Source organism: Apodemus sylvaticus, chromosome 6 (genome assembly GCF_947179515.1).
Source record: "Apodemus sylvaticus chromosome 6, mApoSyl1.1, whole genome shotgun sequence".
NCBI classification, from domain to species: domain Eukaryota; kingdom Metazoa; phylum Chordata; class Mammalia; order Rodentia; family Muridae; genus Apodemus; species Apodemus sylvaticus.
Window position 1 is genome coordinate 114,943,692 of NC_067477.1, and position 20,840 is coordinate 114,964,531.

Consider the following 20,840-nt stretch of genomic DNA (forward strand, 5'->3'; position numbering starts at 1 on the left):
GGCTCTGGGCAGCTGTGACATGTCCTGGGGTGTGTAGTGAGGAGCAGAGCTGAGGGGTCACATGGAAGCCCTATGCTTACATTGTTGAGGAACTAGAAAACATTTTCCCACAGACACAGAATCATTTTACATTTCTTACACAGAATCTTAAATCCATTGGCATGGATTCCAGTTTTTCTCCATTCTTACCCATACTTGTGTAGACTCCGGAACCTGAATCCAATCTGCAGTCGATCAGTCAAGACATATGGATTGATATTGACTGAAATATAGGGAGTATTTGTTGAGGCCAGTAGAAACTTAGAAAGCCAGCAAAATGGCTCAGCAAGAAAAAGTGCTTGTCTATCAAGCCTGATGATCTGAATTCAATCCCTTGGCCCTCATGTTGGAAGGAAAGAAGTCTTACAAGTTGCTCTCTAACATGCATATGTGTATGTTGTTCCAAGCATGTGAACATGCACTAAATAAATGTGATAACAATAACAAAGGGACAATGGCAGAGTGGACATAAACATTTCCCAGTTCTGGATCTAATGTGTTTGTAGTGACATTGACTGTTCTAACACTAGGTGGCGCTCAAAGCCCAGGTTTGTACAGATTTTGCTCTTCCATTTAGAACCTCAAGAAGTAGAAATTTGGTGGGTGGAAAGTGTGGATCCCGGTAGCCAGGCAATTGTCTGCCACTCTGCAGGCAGCCTTTAATGGGCTCATTCTTCTCACCACGCTGGACTCGCATGTGCATTCTCTGGGTTGGTTGAAAGCACCGCCCCAATTTGGAGGCTGACATTTCCCTAGGAAATACACAGAACTGTTTATTACGTGTCCCTGCCCCTAATTTATTTACCCTTTTTAGGGAACTGTGTACTTTATTTCGTTAGTTCACTATAGTTTAGGTTTTCATTTAACTGGGCATTTGATTGCTCCTGTCTTCTGCAGTTATTTTTTTAAAAAAGGCTCACTGTCATGCTATGGAGAAAACAGAATCATTTTTCCTACTCTCAACAACCCACACTTCTGACGTCAGATGGCAGATGCCCATGCCTGATGCCAGTCTCAGGACCCAGGTTGTTTGCTTGTGCTTTTACCAACTGCCTAGCCAAGATTCCCATGACACCCTCTTCGGTCTCAACTTGCCAGAAATATTCAGACACCTCAGAGTCACTTGCATTCCTTTTATCCATTTATTAGCAGTTTGTATCATGAAGAGACACAGGAGGCAAGCAAAGTGGGAAGACACAGGTGCTCCTCTGTGGAAGCCCCTAAACCTGGCCCCTTGGAAGGTTCATTGTGCTGGTATGACTGACGGGGGCACTAGCCATCTGGGGTGAACCTGTACATCCTCCCCTCCATGGAGGCTGAGGGCTAAAGCTGAGAGCTCCACTTCTCTGCCATGTCTTCATCCTTCAGGTAATCAGCCCATCTCCTGATTCTCTCTGGGGCTCTTCACCTACTTGTCTTCCCATCAGAGTATCAGACAGACAGTTCACACCGTCACAGGTTCCCTTTCATTTTTGCAATGGGCCCCTCGGCCTGCTTGGGTTATTTCACAATGTTATAGCGTTCCAAAGTGACTATGGATGAGTATGACTCCTCCTTTAGCACTTGCTGATGTCAGCAACATGTATTTCTTTATCCCCCTGTGATTCGTCTTACCTCAGTGAAAGCTTACTGGGGGCCTATTGACTACTAGACACTATGCAGGGTACAGGTGTATTTGATGTGGCTTTTCCCACCGATAGGAAGGCCAGAATCAGCGTGCATGAGACACCGTGGAGGACAGAAGGACAAGTCTAGGTGATGTGGGGTAGGAAATGAGACACCCAGTTTTCTTGGAGTTCTTGAGAAGCAGAGGCGGGATGGTTGTGAGTTTGAGCTTAGCCAGGGCTCGACAGTGAAGCCATGCCTATTTGGTTAAGTTTGGGCCTAGTATGGTAGAGCAAACCTTTAATCCCAGCACACAGGGACAGAAGCAGGTGGTTCTCCAAGTTTGAGGGCAACTTATCTACAGAGTAAAAAAGTTCCAGGACAATCAGAGCTACACAGAGAAACCCTGTCTTGAAAAACAGCAACAAAAGATTTGGGGAAGAAAATGGACAAGAAGAAACGTGAAGGTTCAGACAGAGCTAATCAGCCATAAATGAATGAATCCGTTATACATAGAATCTGAGTTATCTGGGGACTAGTGAATAATCCAGTATTCCAGGGAGGTTGGGAGCACATGCATATGTGTTCATAGGTGTGTGCCTGTATGTGTATGTGCAGTGAGTGTGTGGTGTGTGCCTGTATGTGTGTGTGCAGTGAGTGTATGGTGTGTGCCTGTATGTGTGTGTGCAGTGAGTGTATGGTGTGTGCCTGTATGTGTGTGTGCAGTGAGTGTGCGGTGTGTGCCAGTATGGTGCATATGTGTTCAGTGTGTGTGTGTGTGTGTATGTGTGTGTGTTGGAAGGAAAGGCTCATAAGAACAGGAGGTGTGACTAACCAATAAAAATGTGTTATGTTTGAGACGTGTGACATGATGCATCCTTGGGTAATGACTATGCTGTATCAAACCATACCAGAAGTGACCAGAGCTGCTCCACTAGGTCCATCTCACATGGCTGATCCACGGGCTCATGTTAGGTTATTCAGTTTGGAGTAATTTGCCTGCTTGTTTTGAGTGTCACCATGCAGCCTTGGTCTTTAACTTAGGGTGACTCTCCTGCCGTAGCCTTCTTAGCACAGGAATGAGCCGCCATGCTCAGCTGTTACTTGCTTATGTAAGGGTTTTGTTGTTTTTTGTGTTTTGTTTGTTTGTTTGTTTGTTTGAGACAGGTTTCTCTGTGTAGCCCTGGCTGTCCTGGAACTCACTCTGTAGACCAGGCTGGCCTCGAACTCAGAAATCCGCCTGCCTCTGCCTCCCAGAGTGCTGGGATTACAGGCTTGCACCCCCACTGCCAGCCTGTTTTTGAGACAGGGTCACTCGATGATGCCCCCGACTGACCCTGAACTTGTAGCACTTGTGCCTTAGCTCACTGACTGTTAGAGTCACTGTACTACTGCACCAGGCTAATACTGTATTTTCTTGTAGTTTGTATCTATTGATAGGGCAATATGAAGGGCTAAGAATCATTAATAAATTTATAAAAAATGTTTAAGATTTGATTGTGTGTGTGTGTGTGTGTGTGTGTGTGTACCTTGCATGGGCTAAAAGTATCAGATCCCCTGGAACTGGGGTTCCAGGAGGTTGTGAGTCATCTGAAGTAGATTCTGATAACTGAGCTTAGGCTCTCTGCAAGAGCAGTATATGCTCTTGACCACTGAGCCATCTCACCAGCACTTATTTATAATTTAAAGTTCTCTCTGTATCCCATACTCTAGATTATTCACCAAATATTAACATTAACACTTGGAGGATCTGTTATTGATTCAAAATATTTTCAAATTATGTTCCTATCTTTAAGGTAAGTCTCTGTCCAAGAAAGTGTATCTCACACTTTCTCAGGAGGAAGGAGAGCGGGAGGATGGAGAAGAGAATCCGCCATGCAGGATGGCTCTGGCTCTTCACAGGATACAGGAGGAACTCATTGCTGGGACCATGGATCACTCTAGTTTGTATCTCTTCACAGTCTCTGGGCTATCTGTAGCTAGCACAGGGTTACTATTCAAGGACGACACATGATGGAGCCAGGAAGCCCTTACCTTTACACATTGTCTCTTATTCCTAAATCTTATTTCCTAAGTGTAAAGCCAGTCTGTGGTGGTTTGACTATGCTTGGCCTAGGGAGTGGCACTATTAGGAGGTGTGGCCTTGTTGGAGGCAGTGTGTCACTGTGTGTGTGTGTGTACACGCATGCGCGTGCACCTGTGAGGGGGGGGGTGAGCCTTGAGACCCTCCTCCTAACTGCCTGAGAGACTGTCAGTGTGCTCCTGGATTCCATTGGATGAAGATGTAGACCTCTCAGCTCCTCAGCACGCCTGCCTGGATGCGGCCATGCTTCCCACCATGATGCTAATGGACTCAACCTCAGAATCTGTAAGTCAGCCCCAATTCAATGTAGTCCTTTATAAGAGCTGCCTCGGTCATGGTGTGTCTTCACAGCAACGGAAACCCTGACTAAGACACAGTCCAAACTCACATTCTGGTCAAGCTAGCTCCACAGCCTTGGGCCCCAGCAGAGCTGAAGTAGGTATTCGTGTTGCCGATCTTCTGGTTTCAATGACTGCCCTGCCTTTTCAGGAATCTTAGGAAAGTAGTCCATGGCAAAACTCCCTAAACCCCTCCCCTGCTCTCCCACTACACTTAGTCTTTACTTGTGCCCTCGACTTTCCCTAAACCAAAGGACTGCGGAGGCGACCGCCCAAGGCTCAAGATGATAAAAATGAACACAGAAAAGTAACTGAATGGTAGAGGCCACACATGACTCCATCTGCAGGACTGCTGTTAGACAGGATGGGCTTGGAATTAGAGAGCTGATGGGCACACGGCACCACGAATGGCTCCTTACCTAAAAGGTCCGTGCTCTGACTCCATTTGGGTGCACCTCAAATGGGGAGGGAGATGCGGGGCAGGACACACAGGTATCAGTTCCAAACTTGTTCATAACATGCAGCTGCTCAGTTACCCAGAGTGCTTCTAAAACACTGAGAAACAAACTGTCCTATATATAGCTTTGTCTGAGATCGGTTGTTAAACCTCTATTCGTTATTACTGTGTCTATGTATGCTATGTGTCCAGCACAGGAGTGTGTGTGCACAGTGAGAGGATAACTTTTGGGAGCCAATTCTCTCGTCCTGCCATGTGTTCAGGTCAACTTCTGGTCAGTGCTTTTACGAGCTGAGCCGTCTCCCAGACAGAGATCAGTTTATTTAATGGCCATCCTCATCAGTAATGAATGCAAACAATTGTTCATCTTTTTGAACAAGAGTTGGTAAGTACGTATAAGTAAATTCCTCTATCTAAGGCTTTCATACTGAGACTGATTTGGGGGACCTCCCCTCCTGGGGCTCTGGGAAGGTTAAGCACTGTTGGAAAGTATAAGCATCACTGATGTTAAGGCACCCTTATGATAAGTGCCCCCGGTGTTTAATTTTCCTGTTAAGAAGTGAGAATGTTAGAAATAGGCAACTTGGCTTCCTAACTGAGCTATAAACCATTTACTCTAGATGCTTCAGGGAAGGGCGGTCGGTCGGCCAAGCAGTCAACTGACTGCCCTCAGACTAGCACCTGAGGAAGCCAAGCGGCTACCTAGCTGCCTGCTGTGAAGAACAGCTTTACCTTCTGAAGGTAGAACTCCAGGCTTGACTGTTTCAAACAGCTTGTGTTAGATTTTCCTGTTCTTACAAGTCTTGGTGAAATCTAGATAATTCTGCAACCACCATCCAGGACAAAAGGAGAGCATTTCCCCTCGGAGCAGAGCAGAGGGACTTCTGTAACTGGTGCCAGGACAATGCCATGATTAGTGTGCACACAGTCTTCCATTTCCACCAAGGTCTACTGTATTGACTACTACTCTTCTAGGTGTCCAAGCAAGCTCATCAGTTCGCCCTGAGAGCCGGCTAGGCATTGCCTTCCTGTGCTATTGCTGTGTTGTCATAACATGAAGTCCAGCAACAGGTTTCTCCCAAGCTGCCTTTTCTGGTCTTCTGGTCTTTGTCTTCAGCAGAGTGGGCTGGACACGGAAACAGCAGTGGTGGTAGCGGAGGTAGTGGTAGTGGAGGCAGTGGCAGAAGTGACAGTGGTAATGCTATGAGAGGGTGCTGAACAGCTCCAGAGAACAGCTGACAACAACTGAAAAGGCTTGAGAGCTGAGAGCTGAGGGAGATGGGAGGCACAGCGGGGCATGCGTGGCAGGCCCACTTACAATCCCAGCACCCAGGGGTCTGTACAGGATCCAGAGTCTGAGGCCATATAACAAAACCTGGGCTAGCCTGAACTACATGGTGACCCCCTCTCCCAGGCTAGCCTGAGCTACATGGTGAGACCATGATTCAGTGCCTTAAGCCTTATTAAAGCTGTTTAAAAGGCACTATTAATAGCTAGGAATCCGGCAAAACTTTTTAGACCAGCACCAAAGCTTATCATTGGCCACTGCAGGCTAAAGGTCACAGTACCTAAGGTTCCCTACACAAGAGCCAGGAACAAAGACCTGCTGCTGCTTGAGGCCATCTTCTGCAGCTCATTGCTGTTTCAATGGAGAGGTGCCAGGAACGGACTGTACAGGTGTTTCTCTTCATCTGCCTCTATCTGGGGTAAAGGGACCTCAACCAGTTGACACCTAACAATATCAACCTGGGCTTCTGCCTCCCTTTGAACTGTCACTGTGCCTGTCTTTGGTTTGAATGGTTACTCAAAGTACTCTTTTAATGTTCAATGTCTGGGGAAACAAAATTGGCCCCAGTGTCACTGGGAAACTGGTGGGTGTGGTGGGAGCAGCACAGCAGTCACCGTCCTCAACCTGCAAAGTAGCAGGTGCCGACCTTTGGTATACTTCACACACTACGGGTTATAAATGGCCACCCTCACACCCTTGGGGTTTCCCCATACATTCTTTTTTTTGTTTTGTTTTTTTCGAGACAGGGTTTCTCTGTGTAGCCCTGGCTGTCCTGGAACTCACTCTGTAGACCAGGCTGGCCTCAAACTCAGAAATCTGCCTGCCTCTGCTTCCCAAGTGCTGGGATTACAGGCATGCGCCGCTACCACCACCCGGCTCCCCATACATTCTTACGTAGGAGGATTATTGAATACTAAAATGAGGGGGAAAAAAACCAAGCTGGCAAAATCCTACTTGAGAAGGTTTATTACAGCTGAGACATTTCACTTTTAAGAAACAATAAAAATGCCAAAAAAAAAAAAAAAAAAAAAAAGCCAGGTAGTGGTGGCACTCGCCTGTAACCCCAGCACTCTGGGAGGTGGAAGCAGACAGATTTCTGAATTCTAGGCCAGCCTGGTCTACAAAGTGAGTTCCAGGACAGCCAGGGCTATACAGAGAAACCCTGTCTTGAAAAAACCAAAAAAAAAAAAAAAAAAAAAAAAAAAAAAAGAAAGAAAGAAGAAGAAAAAAAAAGCCTGTCCCACTCTTTCCTTGCCCCCTCCCTGGCATGCCTTGATCTTGATTAGAAGCTGGTTTACAGGGTTTGCTAACAGTTCTTAGTGACAGAGTGCTTGCTTAATGTGTGTGAGGCCTTGGGTCTGACAGCCAGCACTGTGAGATGTATCGTGTTTTCTAAGACCTTATCGAGGTACCTTGTGTGATCCAGAGGAAAACTTATCCAACTTAAAGTACAAGTTTTACTACAGACAAATTGAGTGATTTGGAGACAAAATAAATATGTGACTTCTCGCTTGTTCCGGTCTGTCTGACTGGACAGCTGTCTGCCCCTGGATCAGTATGTTAGGGTGGTCTAGGGATCTCCCAATTGCTGAGAATTGGTGGAGCTGTCGGTGTGTGTGTTAGGGTACTTAGGATTGAACACAGAGCCCCCTGCATTTGGGGCTAAGTACTGTACCCCAGCCAAGGACTGTAAACTTATAAGACATTATATTGTTATTTTGTGCTGGATTAATATTAAATCCAGAACTTCATGTCTATGAAACACTCACTCTACTCTCTCAGGCCTATTTTCATTGCATTTATTTAAATTAATTCTTAAAACAAACAAACAAACAAACCAACAGGTCTCACATTGTAGCTCAGGCTAACCACAAACTTACACTTCTTCTGTATAGTTTCCCAGCTGCTGGAGTTGCAGGCATGAGCCACATCTGGTCTTATTTTTATTGAAAAATGGGACTAAAGCAATAATATCTTTATAAATTCCATGGAAGTTTGTAAAACTTTCCATTTTATTCATTTTTATGTCCTCAATGACTTTTATTGGTGTCATTAACTATACTAATTCTTTATAGTTACTTACTAGCCATTCTCACGTACCTGATACGTTCTTCCTTCTGACTAAACAGAAACTACAAGGATTAAGTTCTTTTCAAGGTACATTACAAATATAACAATGTTTAAAGTATGAATTGATATTCTCTATGACTGTCATTCTTGAGGGTAATATGTTTGATTTTTCTAGAGCATGAGCTGCATATGTTTGCCTAGCATGAGCAAAGCCTTAGGTTCGGTCTCCATACTGGTAGAGGGGGATGAGGAAAGAGAGACACAGACGGGAAGGCAGAAGAGGTAAGGGCTCAACGGATGAGGTGGCAGACAAAGGAAGCAAGACAACAACAAACCACACTCAGCTACAGTTTGCTGGGGAGAGAGACAGGTAGCGGGACACTCAGGCTGACATAAGATAGCCCCTGGTTGCTCTGGGCTGCTTTGCGTGTAAAAGCCCGTTCGAATGGGATTCAGAAGCGGAGACAGGAAAATGCTTCAATTCCAAAGGCAATTTTGTTTAACACTTTTCTCTTTCTAGGCATTTTCTAAGTGCACGGGGAGCTGACCGGATCCTACGATTCTCAGGACTCCGGTAAGTCATCTCTAAAGCGAGCCTGGCTATAATTTAACCTAAGGCTACCTCATTTCACACCATCTGTGTAGTGACTGGAGGTTAGGCTTTTTCCCGGATGAGCTGGTTTCATCAGAGAAGTTAAATGATAGTTTCATTGGATTTCAGAGGTGAAGTAAGATTTTTAGCGATTTAGTTTAACACCTTCTTTTTAAATCAGAGACCTTAAGGTCTGGCAAGATGGCTTAAAGGGGAAAGGCACTTGGTGCCAAGCCTGATAACCGAAGTTAGATCCCCAGGATTCACAAGTTGGGAGGAGAAAAGCAACTGCGAAAAATTGTCTTCTGACCTACCCATGCTCACTCTCCCCCCCAAAATACCTGTTATTAAAAAAATAAAATAAAATAAAATAAATCTGGGGCAAAGTGAAATTGCATTGTTGAAGATATCCCAGATAACAAGAATAAGATGACAAAGGGCAGACAAAGTTCTATATTATCTCTGTTTAAGATCTTCTCAGGATTTATAATTGATTCTGTGTTGTAACAACCATCCACAAAGGAGAGGCAGCGAACTGCAACTACTTACCTTCACAAAATTGAAAGTTGTGGGGCTGGAGAGATGGCTCTAACAGTAGTTAGAGTGCTTACTGCTATGCAGAGGACTAGATTCCTCCTAAGCTCACACGGCCTTAAGGCCAGCTCCAGGGGACTGGATGCCTCGGGGTCTCCTCAGACTCCTATACTCACGTGCACATACCCACATACAATTAAAGATAACAAGAGTCCTTTTAAAAAAAAATCAAAATTGTTCTTTTAAAAATATTTCCTAAATTGCCTCTGAGGCAGGAGGATCATGAGTTTAAAGTCAACATTGGCTACAGGGATCCTCATGCCTCAGCTTCCAGAAAGCACGACCATACACCATACTCTTGGGGGAGGGGAGAGTCACATTGAGTTTGCTTCCTTGTGAAGTGATTAGCAGTGCAGTTCACTGGGATTCTGTGCTCCAGGGTGGGGTGGTAGTGGGGGGAAGGGATTTGTAAGGGTGGGACTGGGAAGAGAGAAGGGAGGGGAGCTCTGAGCCAGCTCACGTGTTATTATCTTTATTTTACATGTATGGGTGGGTGTTTGTCTGCATGTCCCCGAACCATGTGGTGCAGTGTCCTTGAAGGCCAGAAGAGAACATCAGATCCACCAGAACTAGAGCTGCAGATGGTAGTGAGCCACCATGTGGGTGCTGGGAGTTGAACTCAGGATCTCCAGAAGAGCAGTCATACTCTTAAAGGCTGAGCCATCTCTCCAGTCCTAGTCTGTCACTTTTGAATGTTTTTCCACAAGTGGTTAAAGTATGTTAAGTATAGTTTGTATTTCAGATGGAATAGTACAAGGCTCATATTTTAAAAAAAATTGATGACAAGATCCTTTTTGTCATATTTATAGTGTCTAGAAAAAAATACATAGCGAAGATTTTATCTTGGTTTTATTTTAAAACTTTATTTCATGTGAGTACAATGTAGCTGTCTTCAGACACACCAGAAGAGGGCATCGGATCCCATTACAGATGGTTGTGAGCCACCATGTGGTTGCTGGGCATTGAACTCTGGACCTCTGGAAGAGCAGTCAGTGCTCTTAACCACTGAGCCATCTTTCCAGCCCTATCATGTCACTTTTAAATGTTTCCTACAAGTGGTTAAAGTAAGCTAAGTGGTTTGTGTTTCAGACGGAATGGTAAAAGTCTTATATTAAAATAAACTGATAACAAGATTCTTTTTTGTCATATTTATATGGACTAGAAAAAATATATAGCAAAGATTTTATCTTGGTTTAACAGACACTTTATATGCATGGTCTCATTAAAAATTGTACATTTTAAAGATGGGTGTGGTAGCTCACACAGTGTTTTGTTTTGTTTTTAAAGATTTACTTACTTAAGTAAGTACACTGTAGCTGTCTTCCGGCACTCCAGAAGAGGGCGCCAGATCTTGTCATCGATGGTTGTGAGCCACCATGTGGCTGTTGGGATTTGAACTCAGGACCTTCGGAAGAGCAGTTGGTGTTCTTAACCGCTGAGCCATCTCTCCAGCCCTCACACTCACAGTCTTAGCACTTGATATTGATAATATTGTCATGAATCTGAGGTTAGTCTGGACTGTATAGTTGAGTTCCAGGCTAGCTGGGAATTAGTATGAGATTCTGTCTCAAAAATGACAACCCTGCCGACACACATCCAGCCAGAAACAGTGCTTGGCATGTCTTAGGTCCTGATAAGAATTTGTTAAGTGAATGACTCCAAGGAATTTAAGTGGAGATTCCAGATGAATTGCCCATATTCCAGGGAACTAGGGAAACTGGTAGAATCAATGATAGTGTTTTTAATAGGACTATATTTCTAATTGGGTTAACTATTTCCAAACAAATAAGTGCTTCTGGAGAGACAATGTAATTTGAATTTCTTGGTGAATACACAACTCCAGGCTGTGTGCTAGGGGAAGTGGGGCAAATACCTCTCATTCAATAATGTTAATGGGTTGGCGATGATGTAAAATTCTCTGCACATAAGGCACTCAATAAAAAGTAGCAATTATTAAACATTTCCTATTATTAGATACATATTAACCACTGGTGACGTGTTCTTTCTACAATGCACTGGGTCCTAGTTGTAAAATCACTCCTTGTAAACACAGGGCCCCATCGAGATTGAGAGATCAATGGTTTTATGGGAGAATCGAGGAGACTTGAGCAATTGGAATTCGCACCGATTGAACCAGTGGAATCTGACGAGGCAGTCCAAGGTTCACAAGCATCACGGATCGGAAGGGACGTATTTTCAAGTCCCTTTATTGGGCCACTCCCAGTCTCCCGTTCGCCCGGCATCATCATTTCAAGATCCCGAAGCTCCAGGCGTTCACAGCCCGCTGTGGCACGCACCTGGCTCCGCCCTTCCTCCCGAACTCCCCCGTACACACTCACCCGGGCCTCAAGATTATGAGAGCATCCCACATAGACACTCAGGGTTCCTATAGCAGAGACAAGAGCAAAGGCTGCTGGGAAGTTGACCTTTCACCTCTCCTCTTACTTCAGTTCACCTATTTTGACTCTGGCAAATGAAGCGACGAAGATAGTGGTGGGGGCGGGACTTGGCGATGGCCAGCCCGTGCCGATTGGGTGGAGGCGTTGCCGGGGGCGGGCCGTGCAAGGGGCGGTGTCCCTACCCGCGGGAGCCGCGGGGGCTGCGCTTGCGCACTGGGCGGGCTACGCGTGCGCGGTGGGCGGAGCGCGACTCTACCTTCTTTACCAGCCCAGGCTTTCCTAGCCCTGCACAGCGCCGAGTGCTGCTCCTGTTTCATTACCCTGTCGCGCAGTGTCGCTGCCGCTGCGGAGTGGGCGTTCAGTTTTCGGGTCGTCATGGCTGGCTACGAATACGTGAGCCCAGAGCAGCTGGCGGGCTTTGACAAGTACAAGGTAGAGAAGTCGAGCGGGCGGTCGCCCCTCTCCCCCGCGCCCCGGCCGCGCCCTGGTGCCTGAGGGGCCGGCGAGGTCCGTGTCACCTTGTGCCTGCCGCGTGGCGCGCCGGCGGGCGTTGTTGAAGAGGACCCTGGGGGGGCTCGCGGTCGGGGAGCGTGGGAGCATCCTAGGCCGGCTACCCGGTCTCGGCACCCCGCGGGAGACTGCTTTTTCCTTAGAGAGTGGGGTGAAGAAATTCCTTTCTCTCCTTTTCCTTATTACTTGTCACTGCGGCGGGTTTTCAGCCTTTCCCAGAGAGGGTGTCGTTCACTTCATTTGGTCTTCGTTTGAATGAACTTCCCACATGCCTCTCAGTGCTTATAACTTTAGAGATCTAGAAGGTCTCTGAGCGGATACTAAGGGAAGGAAGTGACTTCTCCAGGCCTTAATGAAGATGCACCCCACCCTACCCCTGGAAAAAGCCTTTCACTGAGGCTCGTATCGCTGGCGCTGCAGGTTAAGACGTTGTGCACTAGAAGGAACTGTATAGTGCAAAGAGCGCGCGGGCTTTGAGTACATAGAAACGCGATGCCAAAGTCAAGTTTCTCTTTTTGGCTTTGAACGAGTCGTTGAAACCCCACTCAGCCTCTCTTTTAGATTCTTTAGCCTAAGTGTGAGTTTCTGTCGTGTTTAGTATATTGAAAGGGGTTGAAAAGCGTCTAGCACGGTATGAGCCCCTCGGAAATGCTGGTGGTTTTCATCTAGATTTACTAGTCCCACCAGGGAACTATTGGCCATCCAGGCATCTTAACGTGAAATAATGAGATTTAGTGTCTCATCTTTGGTAAGCCTTTCCTGAGGGCAATCTGTATCTTTATGAAATTAGTGTGTGTATCAAATAGAATGTCCAAATGAGGCTGGTCCTGTTGGCAGTAGACATCCAGCTAACATTTGTGCAATGAATTAATATTTGGGGGAAAAGTCTTTATTTAAATGAAATAGAACAAAACCCCAGGGGCTTTAGAAGGCCCTGGAATATTCTTTGAAGCGGTGTTGGACCATACCATTCTGAATTAAGGTGGTGACATGTCTTAAAACTGTAACTCAGAAGGAAGACATTGTAGAGCTCTCTTAGTAACTTAGATCAGAAGGCTGTTAACCCCGATACCTCCTGTGTGTGTCCGCACCACATTCTTGGTTATCCATGCTGCACTGCAAAGATTGACAGTCAAAATACTTTCTTCAAACTCAAGTCTTGAATTTTATAACAAGCTTTTATAAAATAGCAGTTTTATTTAGTGAGCCTTGTTTTCCTTGGGTTTATAGTTTCAGCTAGATAGGAGTCCTATTTTATCAGACACCTCAGTGTGGTTTTCTGTGGCTATCCCTTCTCTGACTCAGTTCCCATGTTTGACAACAGGTTTTCTATCATCCTGGAAAACAAAGGTCAATTTAGCAATCGTACCAGTGTCCACTAAAATAGTTTGTCGATGTTATTCTGGTTACGATGAGGCCTTTTTTGGAGGAGGGATCCAAAATCAATTACAAATGTATAACCTTAGCATTCTAGTAGAAGGCTCTCTGCTGGACGCCATACCACATATTGAAAGAATGAAGCAGAGGCATCCAAAGGGAAAAATCTATGTGGTTAGTCTTGGCACGCGAATTGCACACAGAGATCCTTTCTTTCCCATTGCCTCCTCATTGTGTGGTCTTCGGAGAGTACATGCTTTATAACGAATTAAGACACCACCCCCAAGCATGCAATCAAAATACTAAAAGAGGCTTTTATTCTTGGGTGTGACCTTTTATAACAGAGCAAAAAGATACAGAGAAAAGAAATGACGCTCCCATAACAGCTGGTGGAAAAAAATTACTTTTGAACCAGGTTAATCTCTCTGTCTTTCCTAGAGGTACATTTGAGAGCTACGTGTAGAAACCTGGCACTTGAATAGAGTAGGTGCTGAGAGCCGTGCACACAGAGAAGAAATTAGGTTTCTGTAGTAAAAAGGGGGTGTTTTCCAGTACAGGAGAAAGCCTGGGGTGGATTCAGTTTTATGTACTCTCTTAATACTTATGTCTTCTGGTGAAGTGCCTAACACAGTCCTATTCATTAATTTTTGTAATTACTCCTATGTTAGGACAGGAGCACTAGGTGGGCAGGGCTGTCTCGTTCAACATGATCAGTGTCTCCACAGCATCCTGAACTGAAGAGGTGCCCAGTAAATACTGAAGGAATGAAAATGGAAAGGAATAGAAGACATTTTAATTAAGTCTGGTAAAAGGAGTGCTACGCGGGGATGCTGGGAGGCTTCTTTTAAATTTTCACTTTGAATATGACGAGCTAATTTAGAAGTACAGTTCTGCTCCATTGCTTAATAAGGAGATCAGACAGTTGTGTTGACGTATTCCACCTTCGTGAGGTTCATCGATTCTTGCTGGTTTTCCATTATCCTCTTGTTCATAATGGACTAATACTGCTGAAGGACTCCGTGCTTTAATGGGTTAAACTGTTGTGGTTTGCTTAGTCAGACTGAGGGAAGGCACAGTTTTAATTTACAGTGTTGCAGCTAGTGTCACATTGTATCCTTTTGCTTTAGAGGGGAAAGAGTTAAGTACTTTGTTTAGTTTCAAGAGTAGAATTTCAGGAACTAGTTTCTGCTGTTGGGTAGTGGCTGATGACAACAACCTGATACAGGGATTGTAGCTATTGTGAACTTATTACTGTTCCAGTTGAGCTTTAAAGAGAGATTGTATTTGCATCTTGATTGCAATGCTAGAGAACCAGAATCCAAACTGTCCTTCTGTCTTACTGGGTCATACTGTGTAATTTTATTTACTCAGCAAGCATTTATGGAAGATCTGCCAATCAGGCACAGCATTGGGGTTGCAAAATTAAGCTAAGTTGAAATTCCTGACTTCAAAGAGTCTAGTTTGGTGGTAGATAGGGGTGGGTAAATAAACCTTTATAATTAGTGAGTACAGACTGAAGTTCTAGGTGCTGTGAAAAAGGTCAGGAGGCAAACCACACTGATGGGGTGAGAGAGGATGTTATACCTGAGAAAGACTTCCACGGTGATGGAGGTAAGGGCGAGAGCAGGCTGGGAAGATGAAACTGAAAAGAGAGAATGAAGAAGGGAAAGGCATCCCATCATGAGATACAGAGACAGGCCTGAGGGTTTCTGAGAGCCATAAAATAAGGCGCTTGAGTAACGTGGCAGCTTGGCAGGTGAGACTGGAGAGGGAGGCAGGCTCCTAGCAGAGTGGGAGTGATTTTGTTCTGTAGGTTAGTGTCTGTGGCCCACATTTGTTGGCATCAGAATCATTTGGGGTATGTGTTGGGGGCTGGTACTCTCCACCGGCTGATTCTGATGCCAGTCAATCAATCAGTCTCTGCCCAGGAATGTTGAAGACCTGAATATTATGGCAGTGGGGACAGAACAGAGGGAATAGAGATTCCGTGTGTCTGGTGTATCTGTGTCTGTCCCACTGTGCCTGAAGTTCATGATCTCTTGCTTCTGTATCTAGAGTGTTGAGATGACAGGCCTGGCACCACCATGTCCCTCAAGGAAGCAGAGATCCTCTTTCCTTCCCTCCTTCTTTTTTTTTTCTTCTTGACAGTCTTGATCTGTAGCCCAGTTAACCTCCAACTTCTGATCTTCCTGCCTCAGTCTGCCTTGTTCTAGGATTATAGACATGAGCCACAGTACCTAGCAAGGGAGAGGAGATTCTGAAAATAGAGGTCATAACTGGAAAATTCATACTGAATTATGTAGAAATGGAAAAATATATCCATTTGAATTTGACCCTTACTTTGTTTAAAAATTAATCTTTCCTATAAAAGTCCATATTTCTGGATGTTCTTTCAGAAAATTGGGCAACACTGTCCTTGACCTTCCTTTATTTTTTTTTCCTTCCTCTTATTTTATTGTTCATGTTAGTAGGACTTAACTTCTTTTAAAAAGGTATGTGGCTGGTGTGATTGCACACATCTGTAATCCCAGCACTAGACATACAAAGGCAGGTGGGTTTCTCTGAGTTAGAGGCCAGCGTGATCTACATAGTGAGTTCCAGGATAATCAAGAACACATAGTGAAGCTCTGTCTTTAAAAGAATAAAAAAGCACATGGGTACGAGGAGGCAGATGCTTCCGTGGCACTGACATTTTTGAGGTGGTGACAGGAAGATGAAAGGGGACACTTTTCAGATCATCCTCGGCACTGTGAGACTTAACGAGAGTCTCAAACAACAAGAACACAATGGAAAAACCTCCAAAAATCATAAATAAGTAAATAAATGAATACAGTACATGCTTTCCAGTGTGCCATTTCCCTCTGGTCCTTATATCTCATATGCATCTTTTTTGTTTATTCAATCTTCTCCATCCCTTATTTAAGACTGACAGAACATGATGACTGAGTGGCAACGGGTGGTATTGGGGGCAGGGTAGGGCACATAAAAGGTGTGGAGAAGCCCAGGGATGACTCAGGATCTGGTAGGTAGGTGGGCTAGGTAGAAGAAGCTAGCTGTCATGTGAGGCAGGGTTTGTGAGGTGCCATTCTGAAGTGCTTTAAAGTTCTTTTTAAAAAGTCTCCTCCCCCTCACCCCCCCTCTGTGTGTGTCTGTGTGTAATGGGGTCTCTTGGAGACCAATCTAATTTCAAAGTCTTAGGTAGCGAGGATGCCCTGGTCTTTCTCCCTGTCCCTCCCTAGTGCTCAGATGACAAGCCCTATAACTTTATAGTAACTTTTTGGGTAGGGCATTTCTTGTTGGATAGGGACACATGAAAGTCTAGTTCGTGGTTTAGGATTAAAACAAAACTTCTTGTTCTAAAGAACTCTGAGGCCGAGCATTATGACTCCTACCTAAAATCTCAGCACTCCAAAGGCAAAAATAGGATTAGCAAGAATTTGAGGCCCGCTTAGGCTACATAACAAGACTTTGTCTCCAAAAAAAAAAAAAAAAAAAAAAACAAAAACCAAGGAAACAAAACAGCAGCTGTGGTTTGTGAATGAGTTGTCCTCTGATAGAGGCAGTTTCTGTAATTTCAAAGGCTGGGTGCTTCCTGAGCCTCAGTAGAAATAGTATGAGGGACTATTGACTTCGATTTCCATGTATTGGGACTGTAGGCTGGCTGCAGTGTAATCTTCTGTGTAAATACAGCGATACCTAGCTGTCAGCTGTTACTCAATAATAACCCTTCATCAGTGGTTTCTTAGTTGCCTTGATGAGATTATTCCTGGTGAGTACATTAATAAGCCTCAGAAATACTCTAGGGGTTCTAGGTCAGTATGTCCAGCTGCCAAGTGTGACGAGGCACACATGTGACTGCAACCCTCCGGAGGCTGAGGCTGGACTTACAGCCACCAGGGCAGCATGGTGAGAGCAGGCCTCAGGCTCACTTACTGCCTTTCCCCTCCTTCCTCTCTCTCCTTTCTCCTTTCCCTTTCAGATGGCTCTTGAATTATATCCTGAAGTTAGAAGAGAAAGGTCCTTCTGCAGAGGCAAAAGGAGAGTGGGTGGGGAGAGTTCTGTCTGGTGCAGGGGAGAGAAATTCAGTAGGAGAGGGAGAAAAGTTGCTTGTATTCAGGTGTTGTGTAGAGGAAACACCCAATCTACCACAGTACAGTGGGCTGAGATTTGACACCAGGCAGTTAGATTTGGAGTTTGTGTTCCTCATGCTATGCCATCTCTTAAACCTAGGAATGAAGTACAAACTGTTCTGTATGGGTACTGATCTGTAAGACTGGAGTAATAACCTTTAGTAACGCACTTAATTGGCTATGTATTTAATGGTTTGCAAATGAGAAAGGACCGTGGAAACTAGAGCTGGCACAGGTGGGCTTATATTGCTAGTAGTGCATTTATTGAGTCTTGTAGTCCTTTATCTGCAGGGGACATATTCCAGAACCCTTGGTGGATACCTGAGCCTTGAGGTAACACAGAACTTTGTGTGTCATGTAATTTTGTTACAATACAAGCAAGCCTATGATGAAGGTTAATTTGTAACTTAGGCACAGCAAGAGATTAATAACAGTAAGAGTATATTCTAATAAAGTTCCATTAACATGGTCTCTCTTGCGGGGCGGTGGTGGCGCACACCTTTAATCCCAGCACTTGGGAGGCAGAGGCAGGTGGATTTCTGAGTTCAAGGACAGCCTGGTCTACAGAGTGAGTTCCAGGACAGCCAGGGCTATACAGAGAAACCCTCGAAAATACAAAATGTCTCGAAAATACAAAAAAAAAGGTCTCTCTTGATGTTTGTCAGAATACTCACTGTAGCCTTACAGGACCACACGACTTACAGTGGCTGGTAGTAAGCAGAGTGAGGCGAGTGGCATCGGCTCTGGGAAATGGGATTTGAACGGAAACAATGATTCCTTGGCCACGACTGAATGACTAGTGGGTGGCAGTCTATGACGTGGATGTGCTGGATAATGGGACAGTCACGTCTCTACCTCGCTGGGCAGGGACAGGATTTCATTGATACTCTGAACAGCATTAAATTTTAAAACTTATAAATTGTTTATTTCTTGAGTTTTCCATTTAATATTTCCTACAGTTGACTGAAGACACAGAAAGTGAAACTGTATAAAAGGGACATTTCATTCACAACTCTGAGAATGAAAATGTTTTTATTAAACAGTTTGGGGGTGATATTTAAGTAAAAAGTACATACATCCTGTTGTGTGGTCGTTATCAGCCTGATCTCTAGCTTTTCCCCTCTGTGAGTTTGATAGGTCTGACTTCATAGGATCATTTTCAAAGTTGAATGAGTTTAATATTTGTCAAGTGTTCAGTGTGTAGTGTTAAGTAAACAAAGAATAAAACCTGCTGTTCATGTCTCCCTGCTTGTAACATCAAGGAGGATGTAGCATACAAAGACACCCACCCTGCGGTTACACCAGAGAACATTTATGTTTTGTCATGCCTAGCTCTCTTGTGTGGGTGCTGGGAATCTAACTCAGGTCCTTGTGCACTTAAAACTGAAGTATATTTCCAGTTCCAGGACAAATATATTGAAGCATGGTAGCACATTTCATTGTTGTACGTCTCTCCTGGCTGTGGTTCTCCAGTCTGCTCTGACTTGTTAGCAGATGTAAAATGGCTGTACTCACTGAAATGAAATCTTTGAGTCATGTCTGTGGGTGTGGTTCTTAAAGCCTCATAGTCATAAAGAGAATGTAAGAAACTTGTTTCTGTTTGGGGTTAATAACCTTCCCTTCCTCTTAAAAGGCATTTGAAGTTTAGGGTTAGTGTTTTTGTGTCTTTGTTGTGCACAATGCTTTCTTTCTTGCATTTAGTAGCCTTCTAATGGAGACTACTCCAGTTTTTTTTAAAAGTTACACATCTATTTTTTATTTCCATTAAACCAATATTATCTGTATAAGATTTTGGTCCACTTTTTTCTCCTGGTACTATTCAAGTTTGAGTATTTTAATTTAATTTCTTTTCTTTTTTTTTTTTTTTTTTTTTGGTTTTTTGGATTTTGTTTTTTTGAGACAGGGTTTCTCTGTGTAGCCCTGGCTGTCCTGGAGCTCACTCTGTAGACCAGGCTGGCCTCGAACTCAGAAATCCACCTGCCTCTGCCTCCCAGAGTGCTGGGATTACAGGCGTGCGCCACCACCGCCCGGCTTTAATTTAATTTCTTATATCTAACATGAGAACTAAGTATTTCACATGAGCAAATTAATATGATTTAAGTAGGTGTGCCCTTTCCTATTTGTCATAAATAACAGCTCATCTTTCCTTCTGCTCCCCATCTCAGTGTCTGTGTGCTTCTTCTCTTACACCCAGCAACGTAAGTGAAATTAGAGCATCAGTCACTGTACTGAATAATCTCCAATTAACGTCAAATCTCCACATATTTGGTCATTTCCACGATAACTTCAACCACTCTGGTCAGGTTTCCCAGCATCATTTGTAAAAATTTAAGTGTGAAAGACATTTTAAAAACTCTGGAGTCAGCATCAGCACAGCTACTTATAGTCATGCTATGGTGAAAGGCCCCTGGACAGCGATCACTTCAATTTCAATTCAACTTCCTTTGGGTAAAGTGGCAACTTGGTAACCAACCCTGGCAGGAAGGCTACCCTGGAAATATGTTTTGTAGAACTCATTGACAGTGCCAAAGTCATTTATGTCAGCCAGTAAAACAGTTGTTTTCACCACATTAGTGAATCTCCCAGGTTTTTAAGGGCTTGTTAGCACCTTCTACTGCCCCTCCTGGCACAAGCTGCCCACTGGAAGGACCCATGCCCTCCTGTCCAGAGACGTAAGTGGTCCTGTCCGCTAGCACAGCCTGGCTGTAGGCACCAATGGCTGCCGGGGCTTTTGTGGTGCTGATCACCTTTCCTATTATGGACGACATGCTAACCCTTCCCTCCTGAAGACCCTCCAGAAGAAGAAACGATGGTAGCTACACCCACTCTTTTTGCCACCGACCAGCTCTAATGGAAACTTAATGATTTTATTTTTAGAAACATTACTATACTTTGCCTTTTGCATAAAATGTAATGTTTGGAGTTACCCCTAGGAAGTGTCTGTGTTGGCCACTAAATTCCTGATAGTGGCTTATCATTCAATTCAGGAAACCCTTCAGAAGGGTTTGCTAATAGGCAGATTCTGGCCATATGTGTTGGTGGTACCTTCAGGCCCTGGTCCTACTCCCGGACCTTGATGCTATGGATCTGATTGGTGTCCAGTTTGAGACCCACACTTTGAGAACTGCCCTGCATCAAAGAAATACCCAACTATATTAGAAGAAATGGGTGTGAAAGAGAAGTTCTAATATGCATGCATTAGCTTTCAAACATCAAATAGCTGTAATTTTTCTTTTTTTCCCCTTTGTTGTGCTGAAGGTCAAATCCAGATACTTGTCCACATTAGCCAAGTGCTCTTCCACTTAGATATGTCCTTAGCTCTGTTTGTTTGTTTGTTCGTTCGTTCGTTTCAAAGGTT

General features: G+C 44.4%; 1 protein-coding gene and 1 pseudogene across 1 annotated transcript in view; one reads left to right on the plus strand and one right to left on the minus strand.

Moving 5' to 3' along the window:
* The first annotated feature begins 11,702 nt into the window (after nucleotides 1-11,702).
* The window catches only part of Selenoi (selenoprotein I), a 38,932-nt gene continuing 29,794 nt past the window's right edge, over nucleotides 11,703-20,840 (plus strand). Inside the window, exon 1 of the mRNA XM_052186214.1 lies at nucleotides 11,703-11,897. Coding sequence (XP_052042174.1) covers nucleotides 11,841-11,897 — 57 coding nt within the window. The 5' untranslated portion in view covers nucleotides 11,703-11,840. The remainder of the gene's footprint in view (nucleotides 11,898-20,840) is intronic.
* Nucleotides 19,869-20,276, minus strand: LOC127687513 (2-iminobutanoate/2-iminopropanoate deaminase-like; annotated as a pseudogene).